The sequence below is a fragment of the Chaetodon trifascialis genome, chromosome 14, assembly GCF_039877785.1.
Source record: "Chaetodon trifascialis isolate fChaTrf1 chromosome 14, fChaTrf1.hap1, whole genome shotgun sequence".
Taxonomy (NCBI): Eukaryota; Metazoa; Chordata; class Actinopteri; order Chaetodontiformes; family Chaetodontidae; genus Chaetodon; species Chaetodon trifascialis.
This window is the reverse complement of record NC_092069.1, coordinates 25,580,026-25,599,293: the sequence shown is the minus strand read 5'-3', so window position 1 is coordinate 25,599,293 and position 19,268 is coordinate 25,580,026. Positions and strand designations below refer to the sequence as shown.

General features: G+C 44.5%; 1 protein-coding gene across 1 annotated transcript in view; it reads left to right on the top strand.

The window, feature by feature from the left end:
• The window catches only part of syne2b (spectrin repeat containing, nuclear envelope 2b), a 105,034-nt gene that overhangs the window by 5,387 nt on the left and 80,379 nt on the right, over nt 1-19,268 (top strand). Inside the window, 28 exon segments of the mRNA XM_070978598.1 lie at nt 1,074-1,169; nt 1,262-1,339; nt 1,527-1,619; nt 1,978-2,180; nt 2,751-2,950; nt 4,174-4,274; nt 4,901-4,984; nt 6,662-6,775; nt 6,874-7,011; nt 7,733-7,897; nt 8,139-8,251; nt 8,798-8,966; nt 9,190-9,286; nt 9,441-9,640; nt 9,983-10,147; nt 10,899-11,039; nt 11,468-11,569; nt 11,710-11,883; nt 11,973-12,131; nt 12,299-13,057; nt 15,071-16,033; nt 16,258-16,392; nt 16,702-16,802; nt 17,350-17,583; nt 18,123-18,204; nt 18,422-18,519; nt 18,646-18,766; nt 18,929-19,219. Of these exon segments, the coding sequence (XP_070834699.1) occupies nt 1,074-1,169; nt 1,262-1,339; nt 1,527-1,619; nt 1,978-2,180; nt 2,751-2,950; nt 4,174-4,274; nt 4,901-4,984; nt 6,662-6,775; nt 6,874-7,011; nt 7,733-7,897; nt 8,139-8,251; nt 8,798-8,966; nt 9,190-9,286; nt 9,441-9,640; nt 9,983-10,147; nt 10,899-11,039; nt 11,468-11,569; nt 11,710-11,883; nt 11,973-12,131; nt 12,299-13,057; nt 15,071-16,033; nt 16,258-16,392; nt 16,702-16,802; nt 17,350-17,583; nt 18,123-18,204; nt 18,422-18,519; nt 18,646-18,766; nt 18,929-19,219 (5,376 nt within the window).

The window sequence follows — 19,268 nt, the reverse complement described above, 5'->3', positions numbered from 1 at the left end:
CAGACAGACAGCAACAGACGGCCACCACCCTCCCCTCCCCTCCCCTCCCCTCCACCACCACCACCATCCACATCCCTCCATCCACCCACCGGACGTCTCCCCAGCTCAGGGCTCAGCGTTGGACTGCATTCTGGAAATCACTGTTAATCCTTTGTGGTGGTTATTCACATTAGAGCTCACATTGCACACACAGCACCCGGTTCCCATTAAAGATGGTTTGCGGCTAAAAGGAAATATTAACTATAAGGAGAAGTAAGGTGTGTGTTGCTCTTGTGGAATATTTTGCACATAATTTAAAGAAAGGATTCAGGTTTGTTATTACAGGATGTGATGAAGATATGTTCCACTCAGGACATCTGAAGGTTGCAATATAAACTTCTCAGTGTTGTCTGATGGACAGTTGGACCTCTGCTCAGCTAATTTCAGACCAGTGTGTCTATCAGGCTCGATTGAGTCAGTGTTTCCTCTGTCAGTGCAGAATACACCTGCACAGGACATCGATAAATGGCCTGTAGTTAAAAGTTAACTTCACAAGTAGGTTTACCAAATGCAGAACAGAACAGGTCTATATCGTTCTAAAACTAGAGTAATCAGAAAAACCTGAGAGAAGGAGTGCCAGTGTCTGAGTTAGCGTGTCTGGCCAAACAGAGATTTTAGGTCAGATAATCAGTTATCATCGTTATCCGGAGAAGATTTCCCTTCTCCAAACTTTCAGCTTCTCAGAAACAAACAACAAACAGCCTTGTTTTCAGCACCGTGGGTTTTGGTTTTGATTGGATGACACAGGGAACAAGTCATGGATTATCTGAGGCGTGCAACTCACTGATTTCTGTCAGGAACACATTTGCCACAGCTGCCAATTTCTTACCATTCTTCATCAGTTTGCTTCATGTTTGAAAGTGTGCGATGGGAAAGTTTTCATGTTTCTCCAGCTGTGCCTTCCCTGAAATGGTTCCTAAATTCTTGTAAGCACGCTTTATTTTCCAAAAACGTGAACTTTGTTTTGAGAAATTGTAGCCAAACTTGGATAAGAATAGATGTTTCAGCCTTGGTGAAATTGTGTGTTGTGACAGCGGAGGCCACCATGCATGGTCGTGGATCTGTTCAGTGACTTCCGTGATGGCTCCAAACTGCTGGACCTGCTGGAGGTGATGAGCGGCCAGCGCCTTGTGAGTGTCCTTCAGCTCAGCATTAAACATATTTCCATTCAGCGGCCGACACTTTAATGAACCACCTGACCGACTCTCTGGTTGCTTTGCAGAGTCGGGAGAGAGGCCGGGGAATGTTCCAGCACAGGAGCAACATTGAGAAAGCTCTTTCCTTTCTGAAGAAGAAATCGGTAAATAATCCACTGGAAAGGCCTCTGATGATGATGCATTTTGTCCTTTAAAGTCACACTAATACTTATATTTAAGTGTAAAATGCGATAACTGCTGCAGCATCCAGATGAAATTATAATTTAAACAAGGATTTCTTGCATCAGTTGAGACTTTATGTAACTTTGAAAAATGTCCTGCTCTCCTCAGATCAAACTGGTCAACATACACATTCCTGACATCATTGATGGTAAACCGTCCATCATTCTGGGCCTCATATGGACGATCATTCTGCAGTACCATGTGAGCTTTTTGCTTTTTACACATTTGCTTCTTGTTTTCTGTTGTGTTTCAGATTTTCTTCAGACATTCTTTTCCTCAACTAGACCAAATGATTGGAGCAGGAAACCAGCTGGAATGCTAAATTAATCACATTTATTTAAGCTGAACTACAGGAATATGTTGATGACGTCATTTTTGGGATGTTCAGTTTTTAATTCTCTGCATTAGAAATGGTTGCCGCTCCGTCGTCTTGCTGCTTGTTCTGTCCAGTCGTTTTTTTTTTTCTGTAGTATTTTACACCTCTTTTAGCTTTTACTCGGTTTCCAAATATAAATGCCTAAGACGTTACCCAGAAACTGTGTGCTGGTGGTTTCCTCAGATCGAGGAGTTGGCCAGCGGCCTGTCGTTCAGCTCCCGTCAGTCCTCCATGGAGTCTTTGACCAGCCTGGACTCGCGCTCCACCCTGTCGAGCCGCTCGGCCAGCAGCAGTCCGGTTCCTCCCAGAGGTTCACCGCTACACAACCGCTTCAGGGTCTCTGCCAAGAAGGCTCTGCTGCTCTGGGTCCGGGAGCAGTGCCACAAGTAAGCACCCAGTCAGCTGAGTGGTATTAATGAGGAAAGGTACATCTCTGTGTGTTTTGTGGGCTTTATGTGGGGTTGCATTGATATATCGGCTTGTCAGAGCTCTGAAAACCTGTAATTGATGCAACTCCTCAGTTGTGAGCCAAGTGTGTGATGTCAGGAGGGATATATCCTCACACAGGGACCTCTCAGCCATTTCCAGGTCTGGGTTAAAGAGCAGAACCTGATCAGGGCCTTAGTGTCTGAGCTGTAGGTGTTCACATGCTTCGCCTGCCAGAATCTGTTGAAATATGTTCCTGAGTACATTGAATTTAATGGTGTTTTTGTTCCATTTCATTCCAGTACATATCTATAGATGTTTAAATATTATCAGGTTCCTCTGCTTACTTGCTCTTTTATTGTTTTTCTCTAAAGAAGTCAATAATGTAGTTGTGCAGCTCCATAAGAATCATAATGAGACACTGAAGGATACATACCTTTAATGTATTAACCAGTATTTATTTGTCATACTGAAATATATTAAGGAAATATTAATACGCACATTTTAAAAATAAATGATATTTTTCTCAGAGCTGGCTGTACGTTAAATGTGAAGGACTTCAAAGCTAGCTGGAGAACTGGAGTGGTCTTCCTGGCCATCCTGTATGCTCTGCAGCCTGACTTGGTGGATCTGTCCAAAGCCAGAACCAGAAGCAACAAGCAGAACCTGGAGGAGGCGTTCCGCATCGCAGAGAAAGAGCTGAGGATCCCCAGACTGCTGGAGCCTGACGGTGAGTGGTTCAGCCTGGCTTCACTCAACCAGTTCAGAAACCATGTATTTCTGTTTGTTAATGAAGGTTTTGTTGTCAGCAGGAAAATTAGAGCTCACAGTACATCTGAAAGTGTCTGTTTCTTTTATGTACATTCATATCAGTTTTAATCACTGTCACCTGGTAATCTCCATAACTGCTCAGGTTGGATTAATGCAGCAGATGTGAGTGAAAAGGCAGATTTCAAATGACCAATCAAAACTAAGACCAATGTCGACAAAGTGGCACGGTACAAATGCAACACTGATGTCAAAAAACAGCGGAATATTTTCAGATATCTTAACAATACCAATAATGAACAATAACTCTCAATATTTTTTGAGATTTGACAGTTTTTTTTTTTAGATATAAAAATTAACTTATTTTTTCCTTAGATCCCCTCAGATAGACATAATTGTTCAAGTTTGTGTTGACGAGTAGTGAAGGTGTGCTGTGATGAGGTGTTTACAGATAGAGCCACGGTTCTTTCTGTTGGCCTGTGTTACTGTGAAACCAGAGGCCAGTGTCTTCAAATGCATTTAGTAAATATGACGATGAGCTACTGAAAACTCAAGATTAGATTTCTTTGCAACTTATCAAGTTGATGGTGGTGCACAAACGTTTTGACAGCCCTCTGAGTTTCACAACACGGATTCGACGTGTTTGGCTTGTTATTGTGGGTTATTAGTCAGTCTTCCACAATCAGTTCACCCCAGTTGCACTTCTGCTGGTTTCCATGAACGCTCTGTTTCAGTTGTTTGCTCATTTTGTGTCTGTTTTGACCTGCTACCAAGAATCAAAAGTTCTTTTCTGGATATGATTTGTCTGATTTCTCACTGTCTCACTAACTTGCTTGTGTAGCATTAAATCGACCCAGTGCCGTGAGTCTGTGTGCAGAGTGCAGCTTCATGCTGTGACTGAGCTGCACCCAGCGAGCCCGGGGGCCCGTGGGATGACGATCTGATGGTCTGCTGACTCACTGGCTGCTTGTTTACTTCAGTCTTAGATAAAACCCTCACTTGTTTCACTCTCCTCTGCCTGTTGGTTTATCAGCAGATTTCATTAGCAAGATGTTTCAGCTCCATTCCTCAGATTCCAGTATTGATCTCCGTCTGCTTCAGGAGCTCGCTCAGGTGTTAGTCTAAAGCTTTGACAGTGGCGTCGTAGTTTTACACTCATCATGGAGAACTGTGGTGTCGATGCAGATGTGGACGTTCGAGATCCTGATGAGAAGTCCATCATGACCTACGTGGCTCAGTTCCTGCAGTACTCCAGAGACCTGCCAGTGCCAGAGGAGGAAATGCAGGTCAGTGTCAGCTGTTTTCTAGACAAACATCAAGCAAAGTGGGCCACCGTTTTACACTGCAGCAGCATTTGTTTTAATGTCAGTGGAGCTCCTCTGGGTTCTGCTCAAGAGGCTTTCAGCAGTTTATCCACTGCAGCAGTGTCCACAGTTAGGATGCAGCTGAGCTCTGTCTCATCTGATGCTCAGGAAGCATTGATTTGGTGATTAGTCTAGACAGTAAGGTTTAAAATCTGATAAAATTTGTTTTTCAATGACTTAAATTCAGTATGAAGCAGCTCCTGTTACCTTAAATGTATAAAAAAAGTTATGTATTTCAATCAAACTGCTCCAGTTTGGAAGAGTTTGAATGATGGTTTTGTACTCATGGTAAAATCAACGTTTGAGTGTAAAGATGGATGCATGTGCCATGTTTACATGATCACGCTGCAGGAATCCTTTAAATCTGCTCAAAAACCAGAGGCAGGCTGCTTCCCAGTAGAGCAATTCAGTGCATTGTTCTAAGTGGACTCTGGTCTTTTAATGGACACAGTCATTTGTGTAATAATGTTTTCTTTGGGGGGGGGGATTCCTCTCTTTCTTCCTCTTGTTTCTCTCCTCTCTCCTTCTCTTTTTCCTTCCAGACACAGTACCTGGCTCCTCCCAAGAGTCCTTCTCCTATCGATCTGCCTGTTCACTACACTCCTGCTATTTCTGCCTCACCTCTGCGACAGGTAGACCTAGCAGTCACGACTCACCTGTGCTTCATTTCTCACATTCCACTGACACTACCTTGCAGTGGATTCAGAGACACTTTGGACTTAATCTTTAATGTCTGCATAAATCTCCCCAGTCCAAATCTAACCCAGCGTTTTTTAAGATGTGGCCTGCACCGAGAATGAATGAATAAATAACAAATGCAGCCAGATTTGGATGCTGCAGTGGTACATAAACAAAGCCAAAAATGTCTGTTTTACAGCCACTGAGAGCAGTGTTTCAAAAAATATAATAACTTGTAAAACAAAGCCACATCATGCCGTTTTTTGAGTCTGAATCTGCTGTAGCTGCGTGCCACACCCCCTCGTCACTGCGTTGTGGTTTTAAAACAACTGATGTTTTTCTCTGTTCGTGCGGTGCGTTTGGGAACCCTCCTGCTTGCTGATTTACAGTTGTCAGCCTCATTACTGCCATGTCACACAGCGTAAATCAGCTGCACCAAACCTCTGCGGCCCGCGCAAATAACTTCAGATTATATTGCTGACAATTATGCGTCGTAGAGACATGCCAGGAAAGCTGTTTATTGGGACAGTGCGGCAGCTACTCAAATGAAAAAGTCAGTTGCCATAAGCCAAGATTACCTTTAAATCATATGGTGGTTAAGAGCAGGACTGATCATGCAGATTCAAACTAGTTTGCCCTGTTCTCTGGGAAGGAATCCAAACCCACAGCGAGGGTGTGTTCCTCTGCCTCCCATGAGATGAAGAAAGCACTCACGGGACGACTTTGCAGCGCAGTTATTCCACCAGCTGAGATCCCGCCGGTGTCGCCTGCCGCACAACTCGTGACAGATCGGCCGCGGTGACAAAACACCTGTCAGCTCAGGTTTCTGACAACATGTGCGCATGTTGGATAAGGCTGCTGTCAACATTGGAGTTTTCATTTTAGAGTTTAGGAATCATCCTGCAATGAAAGACAGCCTGCAGGGTGGAGGACCCAGGAGTCTGGAAAACGTTCTGGATTTGAAAATACATCTGAAAATAGTGGCCCTTGCTCTGCTTATAATGCACAAAATGAAAACAAATAATTCTTTTATAGTATATACAAACCACAGACACAACATCAAAGATTATCTAACAATATAACCTCAGACATCCTCATTAACAGGACAGTAGGAGGCAGATAAAAGTGGCTGTTGTACATGTTGCCATGTTGTTATGAGTGAAAAATAAAACCTCTGTGTAGACTTGGATCTCTGTTGTGTACAGGCTCGCTTGAAGCACAACAGATTTTTGGCACAGCAGCTGCTGTCTCATGACTGGAGTTGGCGCCCTGTGGGACAGCTGAACTCTTTTGGTTTATTTCCTTTGCTAACCCCATTTTTGATAAGAAATAGAAAATTCTTTGCATCATTTCAGCATTGAACACAGTATTTTCTCACTCTGCTCTGCAGCTGTGATTTCCACCTGTTCAGGCTTCCTTCCACTAGTATAGTTTGTTTGTGGAGCCATGTCTGGTAGGAAATGATGTCTTTGTGTGAGTCTTTCTTCTGTATTCTGACCTCAGATGAAGTCCAGATGTCTAAATTAACCAAATACCACTGATCATGACTTGCTGTGATAAACCTGTATTTAACGGTTGGATGTGTTCAGTTGTCTTCAGTCAATAACTGCTTCTTGTGCTCCGTGTTGCAGGCATCACCTGATCAAAAGGCTAAGGAAGTGACCTGCTGGCTGGTTCAGGCTTACGATGAGCTGCTGGAGGGATGGGACTCCACGGAGGGAGAGAGCTACTCTGAGAGATACCACGTACGTGTCCGGCACTGAAACACTTTAAAGAGTCGCTGCATAATCGTCTTAATAACTGCGATACATTCAGCTGATGTTTTTCATTTTACACCCCTCAGGTATTTCATACCTTTCTGGTGTCCTTTAATGAGCAGCGGCGTCCCATCATGCCTCTGTTGACAGCGATGAGACGAACCCCGAAAGTGAGCGAGGAGCAGCGAGCTCTCAGAGAAGCGTGGGACGCCCTCACTGAAAAGGTCAGTTACCCTCAAATCTCTGCTGCCATCTGAGCCCTAAAAAACTGAAGAGCTTGCACAGTTTTTGATGTTGGTGCATTTCAACCCTTTTGTTCTCGTTTAGTTAGTTTTGGTAGTTTTTAGTTTAGTAAGATCGTTAGCTTTTCCAGAATAATAAATATTTACAATGTCTTATTTAAATGCAACACTATACATTTTAATTCTTGTAAAAACATAATATGAGCCAGCGACCTTAAAAGTACTCATGGTTTAAACCCTGTTACAGTATGTAGTCTATGTATGCAGCCGTATAGACATACAGAGTATTTATCCCCAACTATGGAATTCACTGCCACTTGACATCAGAAACACCGATTCTCTCCCCATCTTCAAATCCAGACTCAAAACTCATCTGTTCCAGACTGCTTTCTCTCTTTAATTTCACTTCTCCTTCTAGCTTGTTTTTAACTTGATGTGTTTTTAATTATTGTGCTCTTATTTATTCTGTGTGTTTTGCTTGTGTTTTTACCCACTCTGTAAAGTGTCCTTGAGTGTTTTGAAAGGTGCTTCTAAATAAAATGTATTATTATTATTATTATTATTATTATTATTATTATTATTATTATGTGTCGTATTCCTCTATAAACACATTATATGTGTTTCTGTATGCATTTCAGTTCAAAAGACACTGAGTTTACTTGTAATGAAATGTGCCTTCTGTCCCTCTGGTTCTCACATTTAGCTACAAGAATACAAAATCGGGTTAGACATGAGTCTCCCGGCTCCTCTGGACACGGTGGGTCGCTGGCTGCTGAAGGCAGAGGGGGCTCTGGCTGAAGAGGAGGGCGACCCACAGGACCACGGCCGAGCCGCTGACGAAGCAAGGGAGAAACAGGAGCTGCTCAAAGTGAATATCTATCGCATCCAACCCTTAAAATATGAACTTGACGAACTCAGGTTCCTCCTGCAGGGTTTTCCATGTTTATGATATATATATAACCTCTGGAGAGTAGCCCTCTTATTCTGTTAATCTGTTCTACCCTTACCTCCTCTGTAAGGCATTAAAATGTAGATCTTTATTAGAAGAAAAGAGGAGGATATCTGGATATTTAAGTGTGGGAATGTGCTCACTGCTGAATGTGCTGTAGGTTTGCCTGGAGGAGATGCCGCAGCACGTGAAGACCTTCCAGTCCTTCCAGAACTTGGATGAGTATGGAAACATGATGGTTCCCACTGACAAGATGGACGAACTGAAGAGGAGGTGAGTGAACTGTGTGTTCATGTACGTGTGAAATTGCTTGTACTATTTTATTTGAATTTGATTGTTTTTCTTAAGCTTAAATGTCCAAGTAGTAAATTGTGTGATGACCTGGATTTAATCAAGGCTGTTGTTTAAGCACAGACCAGAAAAAAGCATCTGAAAGAGTAACACACCACAAAGGGCCCTGTCGCACGCTGAGACGAGCGTTGTTGTTGTTTCAGTTAGTTTTGACTCTAACAGAATGATACGAGAAGCAAAATGAAGCTTGTGGATTCTGCCGGTGTATTTTAGGAATGTTGGCTCGGCATCATGGAAATGTGAGATTTCCAGAGCCTTTGACATTTATAAGATTATGCACACATGATTAGGTTTCAAGTTGTCCTACAGGAAATTTGTTTTGTTGCCCTTTGTGGCCTCTCCGAACCTGCACTGTTTCACATTTCCTCTCCCTGGATGTTTCTTAGAATTCATCTGTGTAAATCGTTTGCGGTTATTGAGGTTGGTTTTTGTCACTTTGACTGTCTTTTCTGCGGGCGTCCTCATCAGGTTCACCAGTGTCAGAGTGTCTGCTAAGTACCATGGGATCAAGCTGGAGTACCGGGAGCACCGCCACACAGTTCTGGATCTGTTGGGGCAGATCAGGACCAAGCTCCGGGTCTGGAAGAGACCTTATATCTCCCCGGAGGCTGTCAGGGTGTTGCTGCAAGAATGGCATGTGAGTAGCTCTTGTTCAGATTTGGCATCTAATGTCATTGTGTAATTTATTGTGAGTGATTGCATAATTTGTGGTCGCTGTAAAGAGGACCAACCCTTCTGATACTGGTAACAGCATGGCCTTTCCTCTGGTGCCACTTTCTGGACAATCTAAGAACCAACTACATTTTTTCCTCAAGAGTGCCAGAGGTCTAAGAATAACTAAGAAATGTGTTTAAACGCAGGAGCTGGTAAACACACGGGAGCTACCCTCTTTGTTGGAAGCAACTCGTCATAAACTGAAGCAGGTTTCTGAGAGATACTCGAGCAAATCAGCCCTTGGTAAGTGTTCTGTGACTGCATGACAGTCAGGCCACTCTATGGATTCATTTGGAGTGTCATTCATTGTGTGAGTGTTTGATTGGCAAAGGCAAATTTATTTGTATGCACGATGCATACACCAGGCAATTCAAAGTGCTTTGTCTCTGCTCCACAGCTGCAGATTACCACCACGTCAGTCAGCAGGTGAAACAGTTGGAGGAAGACACTGCTGTGGTTTTGGAAGAGGTGACCACAGCCAAGAGCAGCATGGGACGGGTCCTGTCAGCCTGGGACTCCTACAGCGACTGCCTCAGCTCCCTGCAGGCTTGGCTCGAGCAGGACTCTGTAACGCACAGCCATGGCCACAGACCTGAGGTATTATTAACACATAATTCGATGAAAATATGTATTGTTTAGTTTGTGGAAGGAGAGTCACACTTCATAAATCAGCTAGTTCCTCTTGTCCTTTTCAGTGGGCTTCTTTTTTTCATCAGTTAGACAAACTTAGCTCCTTTGCGCTACCCAATAAGACTCAGTGCAACCAATGAAATTAGTCCTTCGTCCAGTGCACATATTTATGCAAAGATCTACTAAAAGGTCAGCTAAAATATATGAAACGTAATGAAATGGCCTACACTTACAGACTCACAACTTTATATACACACTTCAATGTTCCTCCTCTCTGTTGATTAAGATTGCCATGATATTTTTGTTAAGGTGACGCCTGAGTCCATTACTGAGTGGGGTTCCCGACAGGCCCATCTGAATGAGGTGGGTAACTTCCTGATTGAGTCAACAGACCCTCAGACCAGCAGGAACCTGGCGGAGGAGCTGCGCAGACTCAACATGCGCTGGGCCGAGTTTGTGAAGAGAAACACATTCGTAAGTCACAGAACAAGAGAAACCTTGCTGCTGAGGAACAGTTGCTTTTCCGATTAGTTGCAATTAATTCCCCGTAAGTGTATTTCACCAACATGAAAGTGCTGCAGATAATATATTTGATAAGACATGTACAATATATTGTTTACATATTTAACTTTCTCCAGTGTAATGTCTTCCTCGCGGTGAGTGGCTTTGTGTCCCAGTGTGATGGCCTAATTTCATCTGAGATTATTTACAGCTACGTTAATAGTGACAGCAGGGATTTCTGGTATCTTTCTGTCTCATGCCTTTGGAATTGTGGAAATGTAATTGTCCCATTGTCACAATTATTCCCACGCTGTGATATAAAAGGAGTGCCTTCAAGTCTGAAAGTTGTACTCCACCTTTGCTTATTGTGTGGAGACATTCATTAAAGCAAGGCTTTTATAGTCTTTGATTACACTGTACTGTCATGCACCTTCATTATTTTTCAAGTTTCATAAACTTGTTTGTCAAATTATTCTATTTCATTAGAATTTATTATTCGTCACTGTGGCAGTACAGGAACCAAGTATCCTATAAAATTCTGGTATATTATGCCATAAATAAATAGGCATGCTGTTGTTCTGTCTCGGCACGTAACAGTCCATTTATTGGTTTGTCTGTTAAAGGCAAGTAATCAGCTTTTTACAAGCTTCTTTTGTTTGTCTGATTATTGGATTTTTATTGTTAGCTACCTGATATTTAACATTTTTACTTGTGCTTTTTCCAGGACAGCGTGGCTGCGCCCAGTGTTGACACCCAGGCTACGCCCCAGGACGTCCAAGCTCTGATCAGAGAAGCTTCTCTCATTCTCAAGGAGCCTCTGGAGACCATGGCAGCTCCTTTACGCACCTACAGAAAAAGAATACAGGTAAGATTAATGGATGTATGGATAAATAAACCTTGACGGAGTGGAGGAGAGTCATAGCTGCTTTTAACTGTTAACTGTCATAATGTTGTCACTGAGCTCTAGATAAATGTCACATGGACAGCTTAAGGTTATTTGCAGAAAGCAGTATGCAAAAGTCTGCAAAGACTTTTTCAATAATCATAATGATTAAAAATTGTGGCTGAAGGTTTAAGCTAATTTGATTAGAAATCAACTCAATCAATGAGACCTTTTGATAACTTAGGGTAATGATTACATGTGATTCTGTTCAGAATGAGAAATAACAAATCTCAGGATGCCGTCATTAGCCTGTTAGAACCATGTGCTCAAATTTATTCACTTATGAGCATTTTACTTAAGATGACCTGATACGTCACTCTACAATTGACTGATTGCTTTCTTCCCATCAGTTCATAATGAGAAGAATAAAAGAAGTGGATCTGGAGGCTCTGGCTCCATCCCCAGAATGCCCAGCAGATCAGTTACAGAAACTGAAGCTTGCTATACCTGAAGTATGGATGATTTCTATCCTTTATTATCAACCTTCATACAGATGTGTTCATAAGCATTCAAGACTTCACGGTTTGTTCCTCTGTTTATCACATTTTGTATGTACTGTTAGTTTATCCCTTCATTACCTTAATGTCACCAGGTGATGCAAACCTTGCTTGAGGCAGAACAGGTATGTGCAGAGCTCCAGCACAATGTGTCAGGTCTGGACAGTCGCCTGGCTGAACTCCTCCACTGGGAGACTGAAGCTAGGGAGCTCTACCAGCTGTTGAGGCCTGCAGAGCGACAACAGAGGGGCCAAGACCCACGAGCCAGGGTAAGATGATCCATGTGATCCACTTAATAGACACAGAAAGAAACCCTATATGTCACTGAGTAAATGCTGATGGTTGTTTATTCCCCCAGGTCCTCATATCCCGTGGTCTACAGCTAGAAGGTCAGGTGGTCACAGAGGAGCAGGACCTGCAGGTCATGGTGATGACGAGTCAGAAGAACTCTCCCATCCAGTACCTCCACGCCTCCGCCATGCAGGACCGAGTGCGGGCCGCTGTTGCTCAGTCACAGGCCAGTTATCTTTTGTGTAAATTGACAGACAAGCCATTGAGCTTAGCATGATCTGAATTTGAGACAGTAGGAAACAAGAATGACACAGCAGGAGGGGCAGAGCCGAGAATATTAATGTGCAATAAATACAATGTTAGTTTTTCTAATGTGTGTGATTTCAATTCCAGGAGGCTGTAGGTATGCTGAGCAGCCTGGGAGCCAGAAGAGACAGAAGCAGGAGCCCCCCAGAAGGGCCTCCTCCATCAAAAGTCTTTATCCAGGCTACAGGAAAGCCTCACCATCTGAGAGAGTCAGATATCAGAAACCCAACTCAGCAGACAAAGTTAGTTTCTCATCAGCGTCATGAAACCTTTGTGCCAAAGATAGTGGTGCAGGAATACAGAGAAGAAAAGTTGACTTCTCCTCCATTGCCATATACCTACGCACAAGCTGTGATGCAGACCAGGACAAAGTCACCACCAGAAGGTCAGGCTCATGCTTGGGCAGCAACCACTGCACAAAAGCAGCAGCAGACTCAGGAACAAGGATTGATAGCACAGCAAGACCAACTTGAAATACAAACGGAACAAGAGCTACAACAGAAAGAACTCAAACAACAGCAAGCGCAAGATGTGCAACAGCAGGAGCTGTGGCCAACACAACCACAACAGCAGCAGAAGCAGGAACAGCAGCAAGTGGTGCAACAGCAGCAGCTAGAAATGCATCAATATCAAGTTCAGCAGCATGTAGTCACTTATACACAGGATGAGCCTCAAGTCAGACAGATACAAGAGCACCACGAGCAGACTTTACCTCAGCAACCCCCTGTAAGGAAATCGCCTCTGAGTTCCCAGGAGCTTCAAAGCAGAAAGGCACAGGCCTTGAAGAACCGGCCCTGGCTTCAGAAGGCAGCTGCAGCAGAGCGGAAATCTCCAGTTCCAGATCCAGTACAGGATTCTACTCAGGAGCCTACTCAGACTAGACAGACACAGCCACACTCAGACAAAGAAACAGTGGCATTGGTTCATGTTGTTTCACAACAAACAGCTGCCAATCCACAGCCTGAGACACATGCAAAGTTTATTGAGCAGCCACAACATCAAAAAGAGCAACAAAAACGAACGCAGCAACCTGAAAATCTCGAGCAGCAACTGCAACGTCAGCAACAGCAGAAAGAGAAGCATCAGCAACAACAGCACCTGGAAAAACAGCAAAAACAGGGACAATTGCTGCAGAAGGAACAACAAAAACAATCACTGCCTGTTATGAGATGTGACAAACCCGATTCAGAAACTAAGGCTAAATCCAAGACTGAAAATATGGTTCAGCCTCTCCCACAAACAAAGGCCTTAAATCAGTCACATTCTAAATCTCAGGCAGTTGTCCAAGTGCAAGTTCAGTCCACAAGTGTGTCTCACACTACCACAGATAGTCAGCAACCACTGAAGACCATGTCCCAAACCAGAGTGAGCCAGGGTCAGTCACAGACACAAGTTCCTCCACAGTCCCATGGCCCCATGAAGACACAATCATTGGCCCAGCCACAGACAAAACAACAGCTCAAGTCCCAGGTTCAGACTCAGCCCCAAACATGTGTCCCAGCTGGGCCACAGCCTTCTACACAGCCACAGGGTGTAGCCCATGGCCCAACTGTAGCTCAAGTGCAGACATGGGCTCAAGTCAGACCCACTTCCCCCAGGCAGGCTTCACTGCAGAGCCAAATTCAGCCTCCTGTGCCATCTCACATTCAACTTCGTAGTCATCCACAGTCATGGGCCCCTGTTAGGCCTCCCTCCCCAAAGTCACCAACACATACCCAAATTCAACTCCATCCTCAGTCAATGTCCCAGTCTCAAATACATCCTCAGTCAATGGTCCGGCCTCAAACCCATGCTCAACCAGGTCACGCCCAACCTTTGACTCAACAAACTCAAGCTCAACTTGTAGTCCAGCCTCAGGGTCATTCTCAGCCTATGACTCAGTATCCCACACATGCTCAGCCAGTGGTCCAGCACCCAGGCCATATTTCCCAGGGCCAAATCCACAGTTGGACTCAAGTTAGAGCCTCATCCCCAATGTCAATCCAGCATCCTCATCCTATAGCACAACCTCCATGTTACCCCCAAGGTTACTCCCAGGGTCAGTCTCCGCCCCAGCAGTGGACACTCCAACAGGATCCACAAAACCAAGCCATTGCCCAGCAGAGGCATCCCATTCCCCAACCATACCCTCAGCAAATAGGTCAAGCTCCACAGCCTCAGGCGTATCCAACAGTTCAGGCTCCACCACAGTGGCCCCAAGCTGGGCCCCAGCTAGGACCTCAGATAGGGCCCCCTGAATATTCTCACATGGGGCCATCATATACTCAGCCTCAGATGCGCCCACAAAGACAAACCCAGCCTTGGGCTCAAACACAACCCCATGTAAGACCCCAGAGTTCCATGCAACAACAACCTCAGATGAGAGCTTATGATATGTGTCATATCCAGACACAACAAGGCCAAGTTCAACAACAGACTTGGGGTCAGACACTGCCTCAAAGTCAGCCCCAGCCTTATGTACAGCCTCAATCTCAGCAGTATCCACAAGCTCAGCATCAGTATCAAACTCAGCGTCACCCTCACCCGCAGATTCAAAGTCAAATACCCCCCCAGTCAAAACCACCACATGAAGCCCATCCTCAGCTTCCTTCACAGCCCCAGATCCAACCTCAGATGCAGACCCAGTCCCAAACACACATCCAGATGCAGCCATCAGTACAAGTAAAGCCCCAGGCCCAAACTCAGCAATATCAGTTTAATCTTCAGTTCCAGCAGCCACCTCAACATCCACAACATCGGGCACATCCACAACCAAAGATTCAGTCGCAACCAAAAGGAGAATTACCTTCACAGCCCAAGCCTCCAGCCCAGTTAGCACCACAACCAGATGTTCAATCTGCAACTCAACCTATGGCTCAGTCGCCAACCCAACCCAAGGCTGAATCAGTGCCACAACCTAGATCTGAGTACCAGTTGCCACCACAACCCATGGCTCAGTCACCAATCAAGGCCGAATCACCACTAGAACCAAAATTGAAGGCTCAAACTGCACTACTACCTGAAGCTCCGTCACCAGCCCAACCCAAGGTTCAGTCACCATCCCAACCCAAGTCCCAGTCACTACCACAACCCAAACCTCCGGCACAGTTGCCATCACAGCCCCAACTGCAGGCTCAGTCACCACCACTACCCAAGGTCCAAATGGCACCACCAACACCTGAAGCTCAGTCACCAATCCAACCCAAGGTTCCATCACCATCCCAACCCAAGTCCCAGTCACTGCCACAACCCAAACCTCAGGCACAGTTGCCATCACAGCCCCAACTGCAGGCTCACTCACCACCACTACCCAAGGTCCAAATGGCACTACCAGCACCTGAAGCTGAGTCACCAATCCAACCCAAGGTTCCATCACCATCCCAACCCAAGTCCGAGTCACTGCCACAACCCAAACCTCAGGCACAGTTGCCATCACAGCCCCAACTTCAGGCTCAGTCACCACCATTACCCAAGGCCCAAACTGTACCACAGACCAAGGCTCAATCACCCCCACAGGCCAGACCTCAGACCCAACTGCCTGCACATTCAAGCCCTCAAACACAGTCTCCTCCACAACCCAAACCTCAGCAACCCCAAACTATTCTCCTCGCCCAGGTCAATGTGCTGCCTCAGTCCCTGGCTGAATCACCAGACATGTGCATTACACCTCCAGCCCTTGCCCAGGCACCTCCCCAGGCGTATTCAGAGGCATATGCCAAGGCCCAGGCTTTGGCCAGAAATGGCTTTGAGGAGGCCAAGCACTGCCTGCAGGAGCACATCCGGGAAACCATTAACATTTTTGAGGACAAACGTGTATTGGCCAAGGAAGAATCAGTTAAAGAGGTAAATGTAATCACTTAGAATCACTTCAGTATTACAATAGTATGCCCAACTGAGTAACCTTGATAAGTAAGTTTTAGTCTGCTAGGTTTTCATGCTGTTAGAGATGAAAACTACATTTGACACTGAAAACACTGTAATACACACTACTGCTCTTTTTTTTCACTGAAATAAACCAAATTTTGGAGACACCAGTCTGCAATAATCATTTTTGCCATTCCCCTCAGGAGACTCTGAGGACCTTGGACCCAGAGTTGCTGGAAGAGTTCTTGAGAGCAGCCAAGGGCATGGAGGCCTTTTGCACCCCCCCACAGCTCAGAGACATGGAGTTCTACACCGAGTCTGTCAGGACACAGTGGGAGGTAGGACACAAACTTACTGTGGGTGTTTGGTATTAATGTGAGTGGTTTTAATTGCAGTTAATAGGGAGTTGGTCACATTAGTGAGTTTTAATGTGGTCTTGTCATGTTTGAGGTCTCAATGTCAGATAGTTGCTTGTGCACGTCAACCATAAATGCATTGAAACTGTTGCAACATTTTCTGCCTTTGTCAGTTTTTTTTTAACATATGAATGTCAGTAAGTTGTTCATTCGCATGCATATAAAGCACTCATACTGTATGTTCTCACATGTCATGTGGTTTTCTTGAATTGACTTTGTTTGATTTCACAGGCCCTGAGAGCTGAGATCTCAGGCTTATTGCAGCAAATACGTTTTGAAGTAACAAGGAAAGACTTTAACACAGCTGCCCTGCAGTGTGAGATGCACTTAAGGTCCCGATTAGAAAATCAAGCGCAGGTAGCTAAAGCTAAAATGAAATTCTTGGCAGCTGTGCTTTGGTGGATGGGCATGCAGCCAGTTGATCTGCTCTGCATATTGAACCTTTTTTCTTCCTTCTTCTTTGTATGCCTCAAAGGAGATTCTGTCAGTGGGATTTGGTAATCGCAACACTTCATTCTGCTTCTTTTTAAGAGAGTGCTGTTTTTATTGAAGTGTGTTTAAAGAACCATACAACACTGTTTAGCATCTTGATTTTTTTTCTAACTTGCTGGACTACAAAAGAAAAACACTGTAAACATACACTACAAAGTAGAAGATATCACATTTTCAGATGAAAGATGAAAACAGCATTCTGGTATTTTTTGGTGCAGGACATTGGTGAGCTGCTGTCATGTGTAGGTTGGCTTGTGTGTTGTCTGTAGCTGTCAGAACCAGACATAAATGAGATTCTGTGTTATAGTATATTGCTACACTATTAAGCAGGACAAGCAAGGTGAAAATGGTATCATCTGGCTTCAGGTTTAGTTATTAGCATGCCAGTGTACATACTTAGTGTTTCTGCTCTGTCAACTTTGACCAGGCTTGTATCTCAGCGGATGGCAGCTTTGCCCAGGCAGGGCAGCACCTGGAGGCCTTAAAAGAGCTGTGTGACACCCTGAGCCCTGAGGATGCTCACCGCCTGGCCCAGACTCAACTGAGAGAGTGTGAGAAGAGGCTGGCTGCCATCCAGCGCCAGTTCAGCGGAGACCAAGACACTCCACTCCCTGATTCTCGGTGAGATATCACAATTTTTTTTCTGTTTACATAGAGGTCTATACAAATTAAAATTTTAGTAATGAAATTAATCATTTTAGATGATCTGTGGCTCATAAAGCTCTTTCATGAGCCTAACATTCCAGTGTGTGAGACTGAGGGGATCTATTGCTAGAATATAGCAGAGATGTAATATCAAGTTTTCATTATTTTAATCACCTTAAAATGACAATTGTGTTTTTGTTACCTTGGAATGAGCTCTTTATATCTGCAGGAGTGGGTTCTCTTCCATGGAGGCTGTCATGTTGCACTGCCATGTTTCTACAGTAGCCCAGAGCAGGCAACCTAAACACTGACACTAGAAAGAACCTTTTGTGTTTTCCCCTAGTTTTGTGGCCACCGTAGGTTCTGCTGTGCACTTAGAAAGGGATGGGTATGCAGTCGGTTGCAGTCTGCAACATCACTGCCAGATGTCACTAAATCTTACACGCTGGACTTTTAAGATACAATTTTAGGAGGAAAACAGGTTACAATTTATTATCCTCAATTTGATTTCACAGGATCCCTGTTGCCTTCAGCGAGGATATGACCACACAAAAGGAACCTACAAGACTAAGTGACAAGCCTCAGTTCTCAGCTGAGGTATGACTCGCTCCCACTTCAAGTTTAACCAACAGTGTGTTCCTTCACACCTTTTTTCAGACCTTTGCAGACCATGCTGTCACATCCCCAGTCATAGCTGTTTCATGTCTGTGTTTACTGCATTTATACCTCTAATGATATTCTGTCTTTCACAGACAGCCATTGAGCAACTGTTCAAGTTTGAAATAACTGATAATGTGCTTTTACTCTTTTTCAGGTGTTTCAAGTGACAAGGACAGTCAGTGTGGAGAGGAGGGAGGTTGAAAAACAAGCATCTGTAGAGGAAGAAGTCACCAAAAAGGATGCTTTAGAAAGGTAGACTGAATTTAGCTCAGTCTAGACTTTGATAAGCTAACATAACACACTGTGTTGTTCAAAACTCTTTGGAGGTCATTGTATTTAGTGTTTGTCTTCGTTTGTTTTAACTCATGAAATCTCCAGATATGAGAATTGTAAGAGGACTCTGCAAACCCAGCTGGCTAAAAATGAACAGAGCATCAAAGATGTGCCCTCTGACTCCGTCTCTCTGAAAGGCCTGCACACACGGCTCCAGGAAATACAGGTACAATATGAGTCTGTGTGACTCACAAACAGATTTAAACGTGCAGTAATTATTGAAATGTTGTTTCAGTGTCTGGAGTCGATATTTGCGTCTGTACTATATTTAAGTGAATCAATCCCCATGGCTTACCAGCATAGTTGAACTGAACTCCATCTTTTCCAGTTCTTGAGGCAGGAGACAGAGTCCTTGTGGTCTGAGTATGCACACCAGTGTTCCCAGGTGAGTGGGAACACTGGTGTGGAGCAGGAGAAGGCAGAGCTACAGGAGCAGTGGCGCAGCCAACAGTCCAACCTTCAGAGGAGAGGAAGCTCTCTGGGTGCCGCCCTCAGACAGATCGACTCCACGGAGAACCACATGGTGGACTTCACCGACCGTCTGGACCGCTACCTGAGGCAGCCCAAAGACATCAGTGGCTTCACACTGGCCAACACCAACATCCTGAAAGATATTAAGGTTTTCTGTCAGCCATGAATTCAGTTCAAGCATTGGCAGGAAAATGTGT